Here is a 23,140-nt window from a genome sequence, read left to right as displayed (position 1 = left end):
AAAACAGATGCTGGTATGTTATGAAAAAAAAAACAACTTAACTAAAGCCCATTTAGTTCTTCTTGTTTAATCCAATGGATGTTCCAGAAACAAGAAATATGAAACAAACAGGAACTTACAATCATTTATATTGTTCATATAATCTGGTTTAAAGGGCTTAGTAGGTCAGCCAGCAATCAGCTGCAAAAGAACCAGAGCATGGAGAAAAACAGGATAATAAGAAGGCGCTTGAGCATAATCAAAGTCAAGATTTAGGAGATCATAGTGACAGGAGCAGAACCAGGAAAAGAAAGTCCAAGAAAGTCCAGGAATATCAGTCTGCTACCTAAGTGAGCTTCAGAAACTGTTTCCATGAGTGGGAAACTTTTGTAGACTGAACTTCACACTCAAAGGGCTAAGGCAGGGAAGGCATAAGATGGGGCTTAGTAGATCCTATACCGCCAACATGCATATGACTAACATGGATCTTACTTTTTACCATTCATGAGCATATATCCATACTTAGTCCTATATACATAGGCATATACCCAAACTTATATCAATCGGAATAGAGCTCTAAGATATCTTAGAGATCTTGTAGTCCAACCTCCTGCTTAAGCAGGAGACCTATAACATTTCAGGCAAATGACTGTCCAGTCTTTTCTTAAAATCCTCCAGTGATGAAACACACACAACTTCTAAAGGCAAGCTGTTCCACTGGTTAATTGTCCTCATTGTTAGGAAGTTTCTGTTATGTCCTTATAAGGACATCCGCCCTGGTTGGCTGCCAGCCATCGGGTGGGAAATTTGAATCCCTGTCAAGGGGCGGCGCGTCTGCCGGGAGCGAATATAAGGAGAGCTCCGGCAGCGCGCCAGCGGTCTTGACTCGTTACTTTGTACTTTATAAAAGTTGCTAAATGTATCGAGCTGGTCCAGTCTTCCTTTCCTGCGCCTGATCTAACACTGGCGACGAAGGACTAGAGGAGAGAACCTGAACAAGACTCGTGGCACGATCGCCCACCGAACAGAATCACCACACCACAGCGACCTTCCAGAATGGCTACCCCGCAAGCCCCGATGACCGCGCTGAACCCGTTCGACCCATCCCGGGAGAAGTGGAGGTCATACATGGTCCGATTCCGGCAGTTCCTGCGAGGCAATGGATACCAGAACCTCGACGATGAGAGGAAAAGAGCCCTTTTCCTGGCTCATTGCGGATCGGACGTCCTGGAGATGGCGATTGACCTCGTGGCACCCAGGGACATCGAGGAGATGTCCTGGAACGACCTGCAGGAAGTCCTACAGGAGCACTATGCACCTACAGGCACCCCCATCGCAAACAGGTTCACCTTCCAGCAAAGAAACCAGCGGGAAGGTGAATCCATCAAGGAATTCGTGGCAGCGCTTCGCCAAATCGCTGCCAACTGTGAGTTCGACAATGTGAACAATGCCATCCGGGACCGCATTGTTTTTGGAATGCGAGATGTGGGGCTGCAAAAGAAATTCCTCAGCCGGAAGAGGATCCCGCTTAAAGACATCCTCGACAAGGCAACAGCGGCTGAAACGTCTGAGCAAGCAGCCGCCGCAATGGTAAAAGCAAGAGGGATCCATAAGATCCACAAGTCGGGCCCGACCTCATCAGACGAGGCAACCACTCAATCCGAGTCTGATGAGGAAATGGCCGTCCACAAGGTGTCCCGCCCCCCCAGGCGGGAAAACCCACAGCATGGCGACCGGGGAGAGCGATGCGGCAGCTGCAGAGGTGACCACCCCAGGGCAAACTGCAGATGGAGGGACGCGACCTGCCGCCGATGCCTGAAGAGGGGTCACATCGCCGAGGCCTGCAGAGCCACAGACCCAGCCCCGGAACCGCCCAGACCACGATTCCGGGAAAATCGCAAAGATAACCAGAGGACATCCAAACGGTCCTCAAACCAGTCCCGGCGCGGGGAGGAGGAATATCCCCGAAACAGAACGGTGCACCAGACCACCACCATTGCTCACACAAGCGACGAGGGGACCACCAAGTTCCACGTGACGCTGCTAGCAGAGGGGTCTCCATGCAAGATGGAGGTAGACTCCAGATCCGCCTACTCCATCATGGACTGGCAGCACCTACAACAGCTGAAACCGGCATACAAAAGGACCCAGCTGAAAACCCCGAAAGCGAGACTTGTGGACTTCAACGGAAACCCCATTGAAATCCTAGGCAGAGCCACCATCCACGTGAAGTACAACGACTTCGACGGAAAGCTACCCATCACCATCGTGCAGCACAGCCGACCGAACCTGTTGGGTGTGGAGTGGTTCAAGCCGCTAGGACTTTCACTTCAGGGCATCCACGAGATCCGCAGGGACGAACTCGACTCCATCATCGAAGAGTTCAAAGAAGTCTTCGATGGTAAGCTGGGGAAATTTGTGGGGACGCCAATCTCCTTTAATCTGGACAAGGGAATCACCCCAATCAGGCTCAAGCCCCGCCGAGTTCCATTTGCCCTGCGGCCTAAAGTAGATGAACAGCTGGATAAGCTGATCGCCCAGGGCGTCCTGGAACCGATCGATCATGCCTCATGGGAGACCCCCATTGTGACCCCACTGAAGCATGATGGGTCTGTGCGCATCTGTGCTGACTACCGTTGTACCATCAACAAGGCGTTGGCACAGAGCGCATACCCAGTCCCAGTGGTGCAACATCTGCTGCATTCCCTGGGATCTGGATCAATTTTCGCGAAACTGGACCTGGCCCAGGCTTACCAGCAACTGCCAGTGGATGACAAAACGGCGGAGGCTCAAACAATTGTCACGCACAGAGGGGCATTTAAATGTAACCGCCTCCAATTTGGAGTCAGCGCTGCCCCTGGTATCTTCCAATCCATGATGGAACGCCTTCTCCAAGGCGTTCCAGGGGTGGTGCCTTACTTCGATGATGTGCTCATCTCCGGTGACTCAAGAGCCCAACTCCTTGAAAGGCTCAGGCTTGTCCTGCAGCGGTTCAAGGCCAAGGGTTTGAGGGTCAGGCGGGACAAGTGCATCATAGGAGTACAGGAAGTCGAGTTCCTGGGCTTCCTCATTGATAGCACAGGCATACACCCCACCAAATCAAAAGTGGAAGCAATCCATGAAGCTCCAAGCCCAAAAAACAAAACGGAGCTTCAGGCTTTCCTTGGGTTGCTCAACTTCTACGCCATTTTCTTAAAACAGAAAGCCACAGTTGCTGAGCCACTCCACCGCCTGCTGGGGAAATCGGCTTCCTGGAAGTGGGGCCAGGAAGAGGAAGCGGCATTCCGGGCCATCAAAGGACTATTGACGTCCAAAAGCGTCCTCATCCAATACAGCGAGACGCTCCCCATCAGACTGACCTGCGACGCGTCGCCTTACGGGGTGGGGGCAGTTCTCAGCCACGAGCTGCCCAATGGCTCGGAAGCCCCAATCGCGTACTTCTCAAAGACTATGTCCGGCGCAGAACGGAACTATAGCCAGCTGGACAAAGAAGCCCTGGCCATCGTGGCTGGAGTGAAGCGCTTCCACGAATACCTCTACGGAAGACGCTTCACCATAGTCACAGACCACAAGCCTCTCCTGGGACTCCTCGCAGGCGACCAACCAACCCCGACCTTCATGTCCCCAAGAATGACAAGATGGGCCATCTTCCTAGCTGGCTACTCCTATAGGCTCGTGCACCAGCCAGGCACAGCCATAGGAAACGCTGACGCTCTCAGCAGATGCCCGTCGAAGAAGCCGGTCGAAGACCCAGCCCCCACGCTCCACCTACTTCACATTGATGATGACGCCAGCTGCCCGGTGTCATCCGCAGATGTGGCCGTCCACACCCAAAAGGACCCCACACTCCGCCAAGTGAAGTCCTGGATCCTCAGAGGGTGGCCAGCGGAAAAGCCAGAGGAAAGGTTCAGCCCGTTCGCCAGGAAACAGGAGGAGCTGTCCACCATAAAAGGCTGTCTGCTATGGGGAGACAGGGTGCTGATTCCAAGCACTCTGCAACGGCGGACGTTAGAGACCCTGCACAAGGGGCATCCGGGCATCATCCGCATGAAGGCCCTGGCACGGAGTTATGTCTGGTGGCCCTCCATGGACAGAGACATTGAACAATGGGTCTCCAGACGTGACCCGTGCCAAGAAGTTCGCCCAGCGCCGCCGCAATCCGAAGTCGCGAAGTGGGAGACCCCCAGCAACCCCTGGTCGAGGATCCACATTGACTTCGCGGGTCCGATGCAAGGGCGACACCTCCTCATCGTGGTAGATGCCTTCTCCAAATGGCTCGAGGTGGTGCCCATGGCATCTACCACAACAGACGCAACGATCCGAGCCCTGCGCCGCCTCTTTGCCACACATGGTCTACCGGATGTGCTGGTCTCAGACAACGGCCCCCAGCTCACATCCCTGGCCATGGAGTCCTTCCTGGCAGGACTGGGCATCCGCCACGCCCTGTCCGCCCCTTACAGGCCAGCCGGAAACGGACAAGCTGAACGCATGGTCCGACTGACCAAAGAGGCCCTCACCAAGATGGGCCCGGGGGACTGGCAAGAGCGCATAGACAATTTCCTCCTCACCCAGCACATCACGCCACACGCCACCACCCACAAGAGCCCGGCCGAACTGTTGATGGGCAGAAGGTTGAGGTCACCCTTGGACCGGCTGCACCCCCAATACAGCCCGGAAGTGACCGCAACCGCCAGCCGCCCGCTTCGCGCCTTCAGCAACGGAGATTCAATTTTCGCGCTGAATTTCAGCGGCTCTCCTAAATGGCTGAAGGGGAAAATTGCCAGCACAACCGGCCCCAAATCCTACATCGTCGAGTTGGAAGATGGACAGTTCACGAGACGCCACATCGACCAACTCCGAAAAAGGTGGGGGGGAGCACATGAAAACCAGCCTGACGAGGGAGGCCTACAACACCCCGACGAGGTAGGCCTCCAACACCCCGGCGAGGTAGACCTACCACACCCAGACCAGGTAGGCCTACAACACCCCGGCGAGGTAGGCCTGTGACACCCCGACGAGGTAGGCCTACCACACCCCTGCGAGGCAGAGCAGCACCACCCCGACAAGGTCGGCCCAGCCCACTACCAGATGCTGTCATGTCGGCAGCCCAGCGAGGTAGACCGGGGCCAACCGCACGGGGGATGGCAACACCAACCCAGCCAGGTGGGCACCGGGCACGGCAAGGCCAGGGACCACCAACCCAGCCCGCAGGTAGACCGGGACCTGCCCAGAGGAGGAGCAGCGCACCCCACCAGTTACAGCAGCCTATGCCAGCCCAGCCAGGGAGACTGCAGTTCCAGGCGAGTAGACCGGGACCCAGCCAAGACGGGCACCCCACGACCCACGGGCGAGGGTGGCACACGACTCACCGACGTGGGGGACCCCCGCCCATCACAGAAGACAGCCAAGAAACGACACCCCGACCCAGATGGCCCCAGGCACCAACCAACGGTAGACCAGGGACTAGGGGGAAGGGGAAGCTGACAACAACCCGGCCAGGGAGACCTGCACCACCCCGGCAGGGGAGACCTCCACCGCCCCGCAGAGGTAGCGCCGCAACAACACCCCGACCAGGTCGACCACCGCCGACCAGACGAGGTAGACCAACGCCAGCCCAACTGAGGGGACCAACGCCACCCCTGCGAGGTCGGACGGCACAACGACAACAACGCAAGCCAGCACCACCCGAACCGAGCGGAACCACCAACCGAGCGGCAGCAAGCCGGACCGAGACCGAACCACAGTGCCCGGGAGACCAGGGAGGAGCAAGAAATGGACTTACCAAGACTCAGACGCTCTTCCCGGGTCGGAACCGAGCAACCGAGACGAGGCGAGAGATCCACAGGCCAGGAGGAAGACCACCAGGACCAGCCATCCAAGTTCTGCGGTCCGGCCGGAGGCGCTGGGGGTGGCCCCGCTCACTCGACAGCCGAACCGAGCCCGGTTCCGGAGAGGGAACCAGGAGACGAAAGAGCCCCGTCCTTCCAGGTCGGAGACGGAGGAGAAGTGAGACTGCGCAGGTCAGCTAGGGTGCCGAGGCGTCCGGCGTACCTGCGCGATTACGTGACTTTTGTGAACGAGATTGACAGTTCGGACTAAGGGGGGAGGAGTGTTATGTCCTTATAAGGACATCCGCCCTGATTGGCTGCCAGCCATCGGGCGGGAAATTTGAATCCCTGTCAAGGGGCGGCGCGTCTGCCGGGAGCGAATATAAGGAGAGCTCCGGCAGCGCGCCAGCGGTCTTGACTCGTTACTTTGTACTTAATAAAAGTTGCTAAATGTATCGAGCTGGTCCAGTCTTCCTTTCCTGCGCCTGATCTAACAGTTTCTCCTTAATTCCAGGTTGCTTCTTTCCTTGATTAGTTTCCATCCATCCTTGATAGATTTCCATCTAGGTTTTTCTGCCAAATTTCCTTTGGCGCAGTCATATATTAGGATTCAAATGCAAATGTCTGTCCATCAATAAATATAGACTTGCTTAGAGTTTTTAAATTTTACCTCAGCCTTGTTTCTGTTCTCTTTTTCTTCATTTCATCTTTAGCCGTTATGACCAGACAAAAGGATGTATATAGTCCAAACACTGAAGCAAAGATTTCCACTTCCTATATACGGAATCTAGATGCAGCCAGTACATCTGGAAATGATAAATTAAGGACGTTGTGGACCAATTTAGCTTCAGCATCTGTAGCTGCAACAGGAAGCACCACATCTTACACCAAAATAATCAGATCTGTGAATGTGACACCACAGTTATCTCAAATGATACAAACCAAGCGAGCAAGTGCCTCACGAAATATGGCAGGTATTGCCGAATCTGAATCGGTGACGCCCAAGACAGCAAATTCTCCAGTTTTGGAGAAAAAATATTCAGGTGAGTTTCATCATCAGTATCTGAACTGTTGACCTAAAATGGGGGGAAGACACTGAAACAATATAATGTATTATATGATTAAGCAACCTTTATAGGGAAGATGGGAGTTTTCAAAATGTGTTTGTGGATATTTTCATAAAATGAATACCATAATTGGACACACTGTTAAAAAGATAAAATGGCTACTTATTAAGCATAGCAGGTTACAAATTATTTATTTCTTTGTATGCCATGGTGCCGGAAGGTACATGGTACGAATTATCAGAATCCCCCCAAAATAAAGACCACCCACAAAATAAATCAAATAGAAAATATAAATAAATAAATCAAAAACATGTGTACCAAATTCATATATCCATTTACAGCATGCTCCTCTCCTTGCATTTAACATAATAAGCAGGACTTAAATGTTCTCCTGAATCCCAAATGGGAAGGAACAGACCAGATATCCATTTTTGTACACTTGTATTTAGTTTTATACTCTAGGCCAGGGGTCGCCAAACGTGGCAATTTTTAAGACTTGTGAACTTCAACTCCCAGAATTCTTCAGCCAGCCATCAATTCTGGGAACTGAAGTCCACAAATCTTAAAGTTGCCAAGGTTGGATACCCTTGCTCTAGGCATATGCCTGGGTAAAAAAACCTTAAAAATGTTGCTTCATACAGAAAACTGATTTTGATGACATAATCATAAGACAGAGGCTTCATTTATGAGTTGAGACGTGATGGTGAGAAGCAGAGAATTAGGTAATACTATCCCTTGCATTCATTTTTTTGATTTGCTTATAATCTTCTACTCAAACAATAGAAAGACATTTTATACATTTGATGCACCTTTTAATGAGAAAAATATTGGAATAAAAATAGTCTGTTTCTCTCCATCCCCTCCTGAAACATGTTTCAGTTTACCCAGGGTTAAAGTTTATTAATGTTTTTCCATTTAATGCTTTTCATTAAAAAAAAAAAACAGAAAAATAGAAAACTTTGTATACTGCTACTATACTGCTATTATATTTACATTTAAGAGATTTTCTTTCCTTGGTATAACTGTCTTTTATTACAGATTTCAATGCATTCATGCATCATTTCAAAATTATTATTTATTTATTTAAATTTATTGGCCATCAAATTCCAGTGGACTCTGGGTGGCACACAAAAAGTAGGGGGGAAAAAACCTTCATTGTTAGCCACTGAGAATAACTGATAAGTGGCCAGCTCTAGAAATTTAAATCATAAACCAAGGAAGAGTGACATAATGAAACAGCCCTGTTTTTTATTTCAGCCATTGGTAGCAACTACCATACAGCTAATACCTTGGATGAAGACAGCACAACCTCCAATTTCCATATTCCAGACATGGGCAGTTCAGCAACATTCAGTCAGAGTTCAGAAAGGACTTCCCACTTTCTTAGAGAGAATTTCACTGGAAAACGGCCAGCTACTCAAAAAGAACTTGCTACGTCTTCTGGTCAGATCCAACGGTCATCTCATGTAACATTTCCAATACCCCAAAGTAGGACATCAAATGCCAAACAGCCTGATTCTTTAACTAGGATTGTGCTTACTCGGTCTTATACTTCTCCACAAACTAGTATGTATCTTTCCATATTTTCTATTCCTTACTGTCAGAAAAAGCAGGTGATGCTAATACAGCAGAGTGGGAAAACTTTTGGTGGCCTTGAGTTCACATTTTATATTTCATGGCAATCTTGGATTGCAAGAATAGCAATATGGATGCAAATGGATAGAAGTGTGACATCTATTTTGGGGCAGGATTTTTCATTGCCCCCCCCCCTTTTCTTAACTATTTTTCTGGAATTCATATGAATGTTTCTTTGAGTTATCTGGCTTAAAATAATGGTACCACCTATAATTGACAGCATGGTTTAAAAAAAGACTACAAAGAATAGGGCTGGGTACTTGTCAAAATTCTGCTCTAGAACGTAGCTCTAATTTGGTACAGGTAGTCCTTGAGTTACAACCACAATTAAGCCTAACATTTCTTTTGTTAAGGGAGACATTTGTTAAGTGAGTTTTGCCCCATTTTACAACCTTTCTTGCCACAGTTGTTAGGGGAATCATTGCAGTTGATAAGTTAGTAACTTGATTGTTAAGTGAATCTGGCTTCCCCATTGACTTTGCTTGTCAAAAGGGGATCACATGATCCCAGGACATTGCGACCATCATAAATATGAAACAGTTGCCAAACATCTGAATTTTGATCACATGATCATGGTGATGCTACAAAGGTTGTAACTGTGAAAAACGGTCATAAGTCACTTTTTTCAGTGCCGTTGTAACTTTGGTCACTAAATGGACTGTTGTAAGTCAAGGAGTACCTTAATGGATTGGATGAAAGTGAAAGGGGTGACATTAAATCTGGACAAGACAAATGTGTTGTGGTTCAGTAGGCAATCAGACATTCAGTATGTGCTAGATGGTTCTGCATTTCCTCTTCAAGAGTAAACCCACAATCTAAAATGCTCCTTAATTCGCCATATTGCATATTTCCAAATTGCAGTTTGTGGTGTGAAACACTTTTCACCATTGCCTCTACAGTGCCAGTTGCCATCAATCCTGGGTTGGTCAACTATGGTCATACTTACCCATGTCTGGTTTAGATCAAAATTAGTTTGCTACAATCTTCAATTGATATAAAATGGACTGGGTAGGATGGAATATAAACTGAGTAAACTAAACTGGGGAAAATCTATAATTATCAGGTAAATAAAATCCCAATCTTTGTCTCAATAATTGGAATAATAATGGAAAATATTAAACTTTCTCAATCTAGATGTCAAAATGAAATACATTTATAGTGCAGAACTTATTATCTTTTTTCATATGTGGATAGGTTACTGTTTTGCCTTTCGTTTTGTTGATTTAGGGTGTAAGGCCCTAGGTCTAGAAACCTTCACTGGGAATAATAATAATAATAATAATAATAATAATAATAATAATAATAATAACAACAACAACAACAACAACAACAACAACAACAACAACAACAACATTTAATATATATACTGTACCCCAGATCTGCTCCATTTCCTTAGCTTTCCTTGCTGTCTTTTTTATTCTTTTCAAAATGGAGCATGAAATTATCAGGAATAAGTCTGCCAAATAACACAGTTTGGCAAGCATCGTATCTTTTTAAATTTGTTTTTCTACAGCTGCTCTTTTCTATGGAATAGTTGCTTTTTCTTTCATCTGTTTTCCACTGTTTGTGTGAGAGAAATTCTGTCAGGACTCGAAGAGGCCTTCGACAAAGTATTTTGAAGGTTTTTCTGCTTGCAGTTACTCCACAGAGTTGTCAAATAATTCAAATCCATTTCTCTCGCATTTTTAGAATTGTAGCTTGGCAACCTTCACTGTAAAAGTCTGAGTGCGCAGCTTGCTGAGTTCAGAGAAATAGTTTCTTTTGACATACATGAAGTCCACAAACAAGCAAATGACTTCCGCTAGAGTATGGCATCCCATTAAATGAGATCATTAAGACAATGCAGAACATATTAGTCTTGCACTGACTCGACTTTACAACTTAAAATGAATAAAGTTATAATAACAATGCCAGCTTTGTTCACTGCATGAGAATGTTTTTGCCAGCACTACTTGGCACAAACCTGACTTGTGGGGCAGAGCTAATCTGAAGGTGTGTTGCTCTGGGTGTATTAATTTCTACCGACTTTCTTTAAGTTGATTTGTTGGATATTTCCATTTCTGCATTTAAAAGAAGAAAAGCGAGTAATATAAAAAGTCATCCTGGAGTCTGCAATATGGTGCCACCTCCCCCCTCCCCCCAACACTAGAATGCTGGCTGGATGTCTGCAGCCCTCATGAAAGAAAATATTATACATATTGATTAATTTAGAGATCATTGAAATCATTTGAGATTTGAAGATTTGGGTTGGGCATTTGGGCCATTGAGTGACATCTTGGAATCGTTCCAGGCAAGCTAACTGAGCATTACCCTAACAAGTAGAAAGAAAAACTAGTATGATTTTATTCTTAGGGTGATGTTACATATCACACTGAGCCATAACAAATATGATGTGTGAAGCAGACTGTGGATTTTATTCTGCCTGATTAACTAGCCTTCTATTATATTTGCAGAAATATAATTATATATGAATACACTTTGAGAGATTCTGCCCAATATGTAGGGCGCGCATCTAATTTCTTTTTGCTATGTTTCATTTATGAAAGATACTCATCAGTTAAGCAGAAACTCCAACACAGAAAAAAGAATTTCCAGTTCTGATATGGAGTATACGACAATTCTGAGCAGATCCAACAGAAGTGAGGAGAACATATTTCAAACTATAAGAGACTTCAGCTCTCAACATTCACATTCTACATCTGCACTCTCTAACCTTGAAATGTCCACCAATGGGGGGAAGATACTACGAACTCTCAGAGACATCAGCAGTTCTCAAGGTCCACATTCCACATCTGCTGTCTCAAACCTTGAAATGTCCACCAATGGGAGGAAGATACTACAAACTCTCAGAGACATCAACCGTTCTCAAGATCCAGATTCTACATCTGCTGTCTCAAACCTTGAAATATCCACCAGTGGGGAGAAGATATTACGAACTGTCAGAATGAGCAGCAATTCTCAAGGTCCACATTCTACATCTTCAGTCTCTTACCCTGAAATGTACGCCAATGGGGAGAAGATACTACAAACTCTCAGAGACATCAACCGTTCTCAAGATCCAGATTCTACATCTGCTGTCTCAAACCTTGAAATATCCACCAGTGGGGAGAAGATATTACGAACTGTCAGAATGAGCAGCAATTCTCAAGGTCCACATTCTACATCTTCAGTCTCTTACCCTGAAATGTACACCAATGGGGAGAAGATACTACGAACTCTCAGAGACAGCAGAGGTTCTCAGAATCCACATTCTGTGTCCACAATCTCTAACCTTGAAATGCCCACCAATGGGGAGAAGATACTACGAACTGTCAGAGAGAGCAGAAGTTCTCAAAATCCACGTTCTGTATCCACAATCTCTAACCTTGAAATGCCCACCAATGGGGAGAAGATACTACGAACTGTCAGAGAGAGCAGAAGTTCTCAAAATCCACATTCTGTATCCACAATCTCTATCCTTGAAATGTCTGCCCCTTCAGACCCCAGTGATGCTTCTTACGTGATAGTGCCTGCAGATTCCCAACAAATGGCTCTGTCAACACAAGAGACTGATGAAACTAAAGCAACAGATAGACATTCTCAGTCACCTTCAACAACTACAGGTAAAGAGAAGGAACTCGCATTTGATCAAAATTTCTGAATCTTTTATTCATATCGAGATAAAGCCAGATGTTCTAGATGAATAGAAAAAAAAAAGGAAAGAGAAAAGGAAAAATAAGTTATCCCTAGGGAAACAAGTTATTTTGGAAAAAAAGCAGAAAAATTTATATATGACTGTTTTAATTAAATCTTCATTTCAAACACTGGGGAAGGGTAAAGGTGTTGCAGAGGGTTGCTTCTTTATTGAGTGATGTCAGCACTAAAGATTATTTGGCTACCAAAATTATTTATTTTATTTATTGGTTCGATTTATATGCCGCCCTTTTCCGGAGACTCAGGGCGGCTTACAATGCGTTAAGCAATAGCCTTCATACTTTTGTATATACCTGCTTAGTAGGGCTTTCGCTGCCGCCCCCAAGCAGTGTTCTTTTTTATACAAAGTCAGCTTATTGCCCCCACAATCCGGGTCCTCATTTTACCTACCTTGAAAGGATGGAAGGCTGAGTCAACCTTGAGCCTGGTGAGATTTGAACTTGCAGTAATTGCAGGCAGCTGGTGTTACTTAACAGTGCTTTAGTCTGCTGCGCTACCAAGGCTCTTTTCTTCCTTTTATCTTATTGGATTCAAATAAATCATATTAATAATAGGTGAAATCACTGAAGAAAATGAGATATGTCCAACATTGGCTTTATCTTAATGCAGGGAAGGTAATACTGAGAAATGATAAGAACTGCATTCCAAAATAAAATTGAAATAAAAGGAATGATGATTATGTTCATAATTAGGATAATCTGTTTTGTTTGTATGGCACCCTTTCTCTTGATGAAGTCCAGAGTCTAAATAATGAACAAATCTAGAACATTGTTGTAAAACAACACATTTTAAAAATGTAAGAAATCTCTGCAAAGACCTCGTACAACTGAACTTCATGCAAGCAGTTGCTGATGTTTCCTTCTCAACATTATTATATGAAATATGTAGCAGATGTCCAAAACAATTTAAAAACAATTTTCTTTAATTTAATTATGGTTTTTATTTTCCATGCAATTAAGACTAAAATGAATAGTTACTAGCAGGTCCCCATGGCTTACGTATTTTCTTTTCAATCTTAAAGAGATATTTACTTTTCTAATCCTTGGAATATATTTCTAATCTTTGGTCGAGTTGAATATATCCTTTACAATAAGTGTTAAATTAATTGTTTATAATATAATCTATTGAAAAACAATTTGTTGAAATTAACAAGCTTCAAACTTTAGAACAAAATTCACATGAAATATTTGAGAAGCTATGGATATGAATACCTTTGCAGAAAAAGGACTTTTTCATTAAAATGGATATTAAAAATGATTTAAGATTTTAGCTGTATGTTGAAGTACAGAGAGCCGCTAGTATTCAACAAAGAGTTAGCATTTTCTAGACCTCATTACCATCATCTAGTGGCTTCTGGATGTTTACAGAAGATATGGAAGATCTATACTACACTATGTTGAATAAAATAACTGTCAGGATCCAGGTTGTGGGAAATGGTACTGTCAAAAATGTATGAAATGCAAGAGGTGTCATGCATTCTGTATTCTCATCCTTTCTCAGTGACCAATCAGATGTCCATGGAAAGCCCACATACTAGAGAGAAGTGCAAAAAACCTTTCTGTACATGTTCTCAAGCAACTGAGATAGACAGGCATCCCAAGACTTATACCAGAGGTAATACTTAGCATTCATAATGGGGAGCCATCAATAGATTGACTGGCCCTGAATTCTCACTACTCTTTTAAAGGTATCCATATTACGGTAATGACCAACACCACATCACAATACTGAATTCTATGTTCTGTAGTTTAATTGCAGTCACAAAGTGGTTTACTGGATTTCAATTTTAGCTTGACCTTACAGGTAGTCCTCAATTTATGATCACAATTGAGTCCAAAATTTCTGTTGCTAAGTGAGATGTTTGTTAAGTGAGTTTGGGCCCATTTTACGACCTTTCTTGCCACAATTGTTAAGTGAATCACTGCAGTTGTTGAATTAGTAACATGGTTGTTAAGTGAAGCTGGCTTCCCCATTGACTTTGTTTGCAAGAAGGTTGCAAAAGGTGATCACATGACCCCAGGACACTGCAACTGTCATAAATATGAGTCAGTTGCCAAGCATGTGACCATGGTCATAACTGAAAAACGATCAAAAGTCACTTTTATCAGTGCTGTTGTAACTTTGAATGGTCACTAAATTAACTGTTGTAAATTGAGGACTACCTGTATTGATTTGAATAAACTCAACTGATGTGATTTACTAAACGATGCTTTATGGGTATTGTTGAACCCAACCTGGCTTATTCAACAAATGAATAAGCAACTGGGTTAGCACAGTAAGTTAACCAGACCTATGTGCTATGTATATAATATATCTTGAATCTCACTATTTATCTACCTTAGCTAATTTTAAATTCTAATATTATTTCTGATAATATTATCAGAAATAGAAGAAATTTTCTTCCCCCACTTTAATTTAAGGAATTAAGGACAGATTAGATATCACAAGCTAATATTCATCAGAGATAAATTGAGTTGGTCTTATATATGATAAAAATTGACTATATCAGATAATAAACACAAACAAAATCTCCAAACATTAAATGATGCATTAAAATCTGGAATAACTTTTCTTGAAAGTTATTTTGAAATAACTTTTGAAATATATTTTCACATTGGATGTGAAAAGAAAAACAAAACTCCAAGAGATTTAAATACAAATAAATATTTTGGTAAGTTGTGACAATATCTGAACATAGAATTGGATTGGTTTCTTTATGTATATTTAATTCCTCATCTATTTGTTTATATATTTTTCATAGGTTTATATGCTGCTCCAATAATCAATTGATTCTGAGAAGCTTATATAGAGGAAAATTTAAATGTCATCATTATAAGTTTTACATCTAAATTCTTGTTGATCTTTTTTATAACAATAAAACACCTATTCCCAACAGAAGTGATATTTTCCACTAAATATATGTGAATATCCATTAGGGGAAAAGCATTATGTTAATTCAGCCTGTAGAGGATTCATCTCATCTTTTCATTGATATATTTCAGCCGTGGAAGGCACTAAACAGATGAACAGCAGATCAAACACAGAGAGCAAAATACCCAGTTCTCACTTGGACAGTGTGACTGTTTCAAGAGTATTAATCAGAGATGAAGAGAAGTCCAAGAATGTAACACAAGCATTCACCACCACTAACACTTCCAGTTCTTCAAGGCTTTCATCCAGACCAGAAAAGACTGAACAAATGGATTTGTTGCGCAGGGATTTTGTCGTCACTAAAGAAGCATTTACATTTTCCCAGGCTCCTACAGGTAAATAAGGAAAATCCTCTTGTTTCTTCAAGCATTGCTAAGGCTATCTGGGATAAAGATAAAATGAAAATATTTGGGGTGGCTATTAAACAAGAAAACAAGATAAAAGAACAAGCAATTTATTTAGAAAGAGGCAATAAACTGAAGTCGCTAGGAGATGAAGATGAATGAAATAATTGCATCTTCTTTAATGGGACAATAAAATCTAGTTTTAAATTGGCTCTAGTCCGGAATAATATGTATGACAAAGTTTAAAGCACTGGGACAGACTGAATTATTATCCTGTAAAGCATTAAAGATAATACTAATGCATACATTAGATTTCCTATTACAAGTTTTAATTAGGATTATTGGGGAAATTTCTGAAAAACTGTGGATAAAAACTGTAATAATTGACAGTAGGAAAACCAAGTCCTGTTTAAAAGGTTAGAGAAAAACATTTCACCTGTAATAGATCAGAGTACTATGCTAATAATATTGATAGTTGTTTGTAATAAAATTATCCATTCACTAATTCTTCTCAATAAATATGATTATAGGTAAATCATGAAAGAAGTTTTTAATCTTAAATTGGCTTAAAAGATACATGTTTTTACCTTGTCAAATTCTTCTGTAACATTGATTATTCTGGAAAAAAAAAGAGAGACTGTATAATGTAAATGTAAAGTTTTAATTCTAGTACTGTTGGTATAGTGAAATAAGATCAAAACAATTGGCACTAATTTACCATACCCAACAGTAATTATTTTCACATTAGAACCTTGTTCTATTTTTTAATACATATTTTTAAAAATATTAATAGATTTCCTAAACTATTCTGTTGTTCTCCAGTTTGGCAACCATGCAATCTTACAATACATTTGAAAAAGATAAATGTGATCATTCTGATAGCCACTCTTTAAACTATGGTGGAAATCTCACTTCCACCAATCATAAAATGGCATATTGCGTTTCCATGAAAGCACACAATTTAGATATATTTACCAGACCCAGTGCATTAGAGATAGAGCATACCAAAGAACTTACAAGAGCTTGGCAGTAAGATGAAGCACTGAACAGGTAATATTTGTATGAGCAGGTATTCTATTCCTTTTTGGTTTTGTTACATATCACATAACTACCTTTAAGATCTTAAATTGTTTCTTTATGTGGATTTTAATGAGTAGTACTATCGTGGGCTTTCCAAAAAGTAAATAAAAACTTGCTTGGGTTCTTTGCAACTGAATGGATTAATTTTCTATTGTTGCATTTCAGAACAAAATGGTCAGCCACTGAGCAGCTCAGAAATGGAGAGCATTGCTTCCACCTTTTACACAGAAAACAGATCTGACAGGAGTGGAAAGAGGATAATACAGACTCTAGGGCACACCAGTAGTTCTTACTATCCAGAGTCAATATTCACAGCTTCTCAGAGTGAAATACCCAGCAGTTCAGCTCTTACTGATTCTTCTTCTGTGTTGAGTTCAGTTCAAACCAGAAAAAAAGATTTATCACCTGGGTTCACCATAGAAGCAGAAAGTACATATCCTTGGGATTCCTCACAAGCAACAGGTAAAGAATTTTTCCCCCCCCTGAATTTCAGAACCTTGTCTGGTGTCAAGATAAAAGCAAAATGTCACGATTAAACATTAAACGAGAAAAAAGGATTGGGATGGGTAAATGGAAAAACAAATTGCTAAGACATTTGAAGGTGAAGTTTATTAAAAATATGCTGGTTTTGTATTATTATTATTATTTGCAATTTCAATTTATTTGGCCACCCATCTCAAATTCATTACTCCGAGCAGCCAACAAGAATTAAAAACACCATAAAGAATATAACAGTAATAAAAAACATACATGTAAATTAGTAGCTGAGGTAAAAAAAAAAAATTAAAATGACCATCATTAACAGATGGCATTCCTTAACAAAGAGGATCCAGAGCAGTCCTCTCCTAACAGCCCAAATGGAATGGGTAGACATCTTCGGAAAGAGACAGTCCCTTAAATAACCTGGCCTCATGCTATGAAGGAATTTAAAGGTAACTCCCAGCCTTTTGAATTGATTTTTATTTATTGATTGATTTTTTGTAGCCACCCATTTCACATTTGTGACTCTAGGTGGCACATATAGTTCGGCAAAACAATTAAAACCATTAAAAACAAATAGCTATGAATATAAACAAAGATGCAGGAAAGTGCATTCAAAATCCTACATATCATACAACCAGTTGAACCTGGAAGCAAACTGGCACCCAATACAGTTCACAGAAGAGAGGTGTAACACATTCTGATGGTGAGGAATACATGACTGCTTGCAGCACTACATTCTGTACCAGCTGCAACTTCCAGATGCTGTTCAAGGGCAGCTCCATATAAACTGCACTGCAGTAGTCCAATAGTCCATCAGTCTGACTTTCAAATGACTCTTGCATAAACAGAGACACCCATACATATACGGTATCTCTGTCTGTCTGTCTACCATAGACCTGAAGATAAATAACTAGAAGAGATGTAGAGAAAATATATATCCCAAATAGATTTCATTGTATCAGAAATAATTTTAATTCAGATTGGGAGATCTAAATGATTGCCATTTTCCTTCTATTATGCTGTAATGTATCTTCTGCGTACCATATCCTATACTTCACTGAATCCAGTTCTTGTGAGTAATCATAGAATCATAGGACTGGAAACTGCTGTGAGTTATAGGAATCAGGGAAATCAAATACCTCGGAGACTAGAGATCTCTAGCATGATCCACAGCTAGATTTAACTCCATCTGTTGTAGAAAATTAGGATCAAGCACACTTGTCATTCAATGGATCATGCTGTTTTTCCTGACATTCTAGCATTGGAATGTGCTTATTTTATACTCTATTTTAACTGGATGGAATTTCACTATAATTTAGATTCTTCTCCTTTCTTTGTCATGGAACAATTGCTGATGGTTTCTTATTATACCTGCTTTATGAATAAAATATAATTCCAAAGAAAGTCTAAACTGATTTTTTAATGTCAAAGTGTACTCAGGTGAAATTAGGGCTAAATGAATGATACTATTAATCTTCTTGACAGTTTTCTCTTTAGAACTGGTTTGAACTGATACAGTAATCTTAAAACATTTTAAGATACTTATATCTAATCATTTAATCTTGGTATAAAATTAGTAAAAATATTAGGGGTATTTGAATATGAGACTGAACATAGGATAAATTGAATTAAAATGTTAATAACGTTCTGAGTGCTTGCAAATAGGTGTGGAAATAGGACATGTCTCATCATTACATTTCATATGGTCTGTGTATGTTTAATGTGCTAATCTGCTCCACACAACAATTAAAATAAATTTCTGAGGTAAAAAGTTGCATATAAATATGTCCATTGTCTGAAATCAGTGGATCAGATCCTTTCTCCTCCTTCATCACTATACCACAATCCACAAATTTCTTCTAGAAGGTTAGGAACTCACACAATAAGTTACTAGAGGCATCCAGTTCTGCTGATGGACTGAAATTAATTTTCATAATGTTAGATATAGCCCAGTAATCTGAACTCGTACACTACAGCATATTGTCCTTCAGGACAAGAAAAATTTACAGTTATTGAGAAAGTGATTCATGGGGAAAAAACTTTTTTCCCAAAATTAATAATTTGCATATTATGAAATAAACATAACAAGACCTGAATTCATTTATTGACTTTCTATTTATCTAATGAAAAGATGGTCTAAAACCTTACAACAAACATATGTACTCATTTACTTGTCATAATAATGTTTAAAATGTATTTTTCAGGCTAAAGATATTTGAAATTAATTTTTACCAATAGGTTATAAAACATGGTCTTCATTCATTCTTCATGCTGGCAGGTGGTGTATATAAATATTTACTGTTGTTGTTCAGATGCAGACGATAGCCACTTGAGAAGCAGTTCTTATAAAGAGAAAATTCCCACTTTTCAGAGAGATGGTGTATCTATTTCAAGTCTATCAAAAAGAGATGAAGGTAGTACACTACGAACTGCAAGGGATGTCAGCAGTTTTGAAAGTGACACACAAACATCCGCTGTTGCCAATACTACCATCTCCAGCAATTCAGATTTTGCTCATTCTTTTCATACGAAAACTCCAGAAGAGATTGGCCCAGATTTGTCACCTGAAAACACTGATTTTACTGAAGGAATGCTTACACCTTCTCAGGCGCCTTCAAAAACAACAGGTAAAGGATAAAGTTTTCAGAGGACTGAATTTATGTTTATTATTTTGAAGAATCAGTTTGGTGTAGTGGTTGAGTTCTAGTCCAGTTTAGACATGAAGCCAGCTAGATGACCTTGGACCTGGCGCTCCCTCTCAGTCCTAGAAAACAGATAAGGGCAAATCACTTCCCAAAACAAACTTTGCCAAGAAAACTGCAGGACTTGTCAAGGTGGTTGACAGCAGTCAAGAATAACTCAAAGGCAATCCCCCCCCCAATTATTTGTTTTGGGTTTGTGTAAAAGATAATACAAATCTGATAGGATAAGATAAACCTCTCACAGAAACAGCAATTCCTGAGATTTCTATGCATTTTGAGATCTTATAGGTTCATATATTTTTGTTAATCTACGGACCATAATAAAGATGGATTTTTTAAATTCCTATAATTAATATGTGAAATAAATTAAAAACACTTTTTAATGATGAATTTGTTTAGATTATGGTATAAGTATTAAAGTAGTTTGATTTTTATTGAATTCTGTGTTTCCTCAGCAGCATAATATTACTGCTTGTTACATTTTTGGGTGGAGGGGGAACAATGAAATGACCACACGTGGGGAAAAAAGCAGGGAGAGTGGGAGCTACTTCTGACTTCTTGCCAGCTTCCCCATTGATTTTGTTTGTGGGACGTTGGCAGGGAGGGTTGGAAATCACTCCTCTTCTTCCTCGGCTGACCTGTGGAACTGCTTGTTACTTTTCTGGGAGAGAGGAGGGAAACAAAAGGAGCTGTGGACCATGAGGAAATTGCATCCTTGCTCCTCATCCTGACATGTCCCCAAGGCCCTTCTCCCTTCAGGGACAAAGAGGGCTCACCCATCAACCACCAGAGGTCCCCACCCAGCTCCATCTTACCAGGAGGCATCTGAGTCACTCTCTCATCCTTTCTTCATTGCTCACTGCCATTAAGAATTAAATTTCAGCCCCAGTCCAAAACAGCTAATTGCTGCTCTCCTATCATGATTTACTAACAACCAGTTGAATGTTGGACTCAGAGGAAGGCAGAAAAGAGGAAAATATATGGCCCTCCCATCTTCCTTTGTAATCATGCAATCTACTGGGAAATATAGTTGGAAGGCACAGTGGTACTGCAGTGGCCACATGTTTCCAAATTTCATTCCCACAGAAGTTATGGATTCTGCGATTCTGTAAATTAATTTATTTGAGTTGTCCTGGTTATCTTGTTAACCTAATACCTTCTAATTTCGCCCAGTTGAAGATGACAAACCAGCACAAGAGTTTTAGTGGTATATAGATAGATGCTGCTAGTTTTTATAGAACAGTCCCCAAGTATAGTGCAATTAAGATGAAAATGAACGGTACTAATTTTCATGGGAATAAGTGTGATTATTTACAGATTTGGACACATATTGGTCTGTTGTGAAAAAATACTATTTAATTTATGGTGATAGAGTTTATCATAAGCAATCCAGTAATCCCAGAAATTGAGAGCCAATTAATGGTGATGTCAGTGGAAGTTGGTTAGGAATTTAAACAGCCCAATGCAAATTAAGAAGAAAGCAAAATATTATGTCCCTAGAAACTGAGAGCATAGCAACTTGAAACTTACTGTGTACATGGCAATATCTTCCAATCCTTCTTGTCATGGAATGATGTATAACAAGGATGTGTATTCATCCTACAATTCTATTCTATTTTTATGTTTACTTATTTGTAACCCACCTTAATTATTTTTAAAAACAACTCAAGGAGGTTAACATATCCAACACAGATTCCTCTTCCTGTTTTCCCCACAACAACAATCCTGAGGGAGAATGGGCTGAGAGAGAATGACTTTCATGGCTAAGGCAGGACTTGAACTCACAGTCTCCCTCTTTCTGGCCTTGTACCTTAACCACTAGATCAGGGGTTGCCAACCCCCGGGCTGTGGCCTACTAAGGCCGGGGCCTATTTAGAACTGGGCAGCACGAGCAGCGGGCTGTCACATACGAACGAGTCCTTAGGATCCACAACTTTCATCTTGCAATGAAAGCTAAATAAAAAATAATTTATATGCCACCTAACTCCCAGAATCTCAGGTTAGGTTCAATTTTTTTACCTGAATAAGGATTCAGAATCCTTTTCTTCAAAACAGAAGCAGCAGCAGCTGATTCAGTATTCCCAAACATATGTGGAATAAATATAATTGCAAGGGAAGTTAAGAGCAATTTTTAAACTTATTTTTATAGAATAAAATATTCCGAAGGAAATGAAGAACAACTTTTTAATTTGAAAATTGATAGAAAGTTTTCATGTACATATTTATGAGACTAAAACTAATTCCTTCCTATTCTGTTTCAGTTGAAGAGAATGGTCAGTCACTCAGCAGCCACTCAAGTACAGAAGGCATTTTCTCCACTTATCACCTGAACAGCATCTCCATTTCAGTTCTATCTGGCTTAGATGGGCAGAGGACATTACGAACCCCAAGAGATGTCAGTAACGCTCACAATGTAACGCAAGGATCCATAGCCTGGCCCAATGAAACATCTAGTTCTTCAGGCCTCACTGGTTCTTCTTACCTGTTAACTCCGGTAGAAACAGATTTAACTCCTCAGATCACTGATTTCACTGAAGGAACAAGCACACATTTTCAAGCTTCTTCAGAAAAAATAGGTAAGAATGAAAGACATCTGGCTTCAGTTTTCAGCACACTACAGGAAATCCTTGACTTATGACCACAATTGAGCCCTGAGTTCCTGTTGCTAAGTGAGACAGCTGAGAAGTGAATTTTGCTCGATTTTATGATCTTTCTTGCCACAGTTGTTAAGTGAATCACTGCAGTTGTTAAGTTAATAACATGGCTGTTAAGTGAATCTCGCTTCCTCGTTGACTTTGCTTGTCAGAAAGTCACAAAGGATGATCACATAATTCTGGGACACTGCAACCATCATAAATATGAACCGTTGCCAATCATTTTAATTTTAATCATGTGACCATGGGGATATTACAAAAACTGTCACAAGTCACTTTTTTCGGTGCTGTTGTAACTTCTAACGGTCACTAAATGAACTGTTGTAAGTCGAGGACTACCTGTATTATTGCTTGACATTTGCAGACAGGGTCTTGCTTGCTCTTGCCTGCTCTTCTCCATGCAGCTAGAATTAATATTTGTATATTCATATGATTTGTCACTGTTTTGAATCTTTTTTCCTAGGAAGAAAGAGCCACACAGAAATCCTCTTACTTCTCACAAATTCCCTTACTTCTCCCTTCCTTATCCACATGCTAATTGCTTCACATTTAGGGATAAGCTTTCTTGCTGCTTCTAGAAAACAATTCAGTGCCAAACTGGGAAACCACACTCAAAGTCATTAGCTTTGTAAAAATCTCTATTGGTTGGGCTTTTCCCATTCACATGATATGCCATGGATTCCTTCCTTGATATTGCTACGTATTAGTGCCCATCAATCTCATCTCTTATCATAGCCTCTCCCC

The 23,140-nt window shown here is 41.4% G+C and overlaps 1 protein-coding gene across 2 annotated transcripts in view; it reads left to right on the top strand.

Moving 5' to 3' along the window:
• Nucleotides 1–23,140, top strand: part of HEG1 (heart development protein with EGF like domains 1) — an 89,875-nt gene that overhangs the window by 34,430 nt on the left and 32,305 nt on the right. For both annotated transcript variants that reach the window (XM_060687919.2, XM_060687918.2), the window contains exons 2-9: nucleotides 6,521–6,850; nucleotides 8,132–8,440; nucleotides 11,056–12,111; nucleotides 13,703–13,816; nucleotides 15,205–15,468; nucleotides 16,723–17,019; nucleotides 19,353–19,667; nucleotides 22,004–22,318. In XM_060687919.2, the coding sequence (XP_060543902.2) occupies nucleotides 6,521–6,850; nucleotides 8,132–8,440; nucleotides 11,056–12,111; nucleotides 13,703–13,816; nucleotides 15,205–15,468; nucleotides 16,723–17,019; nucleotides 19,353–19,667; nucleotides 22,004–22,318 (3,000 nt within the window). The remainder of the gene's footprint in view (nucleotides 1–6,520; nucleotides 6,851–8,131; nucleotides 8,441–11,055; nucleotides 12,112–13,702; nucleotides 13,817–15,204; nucleotides 15,469–16,722; nucleotides 17,020–19,352; nucleotides 19,668–22,003; nucleotides 22,319–23,140) is intronic.

This window comes from Pantherophis guttatus, chromosome 1 (assembly GCF_059756535.1).
Source record: "Pantherophis guttatus breed Tessera chromosome 1, ASM5975653v1, whole genome shotgun sequence".
In the NCBI taxonomy this organism is placed as follows: domain Eukaryota; kingdom Metazoa; phylum Chordata; class Lepidosauria; order Squamata; family Colubridae; genus Pantherophis; species Pantherophis guttatus.
Note: the sequence above shows the minus strand (reverse complement) of the source record. Positions and strands in the feature narration are given on the sequence as shown.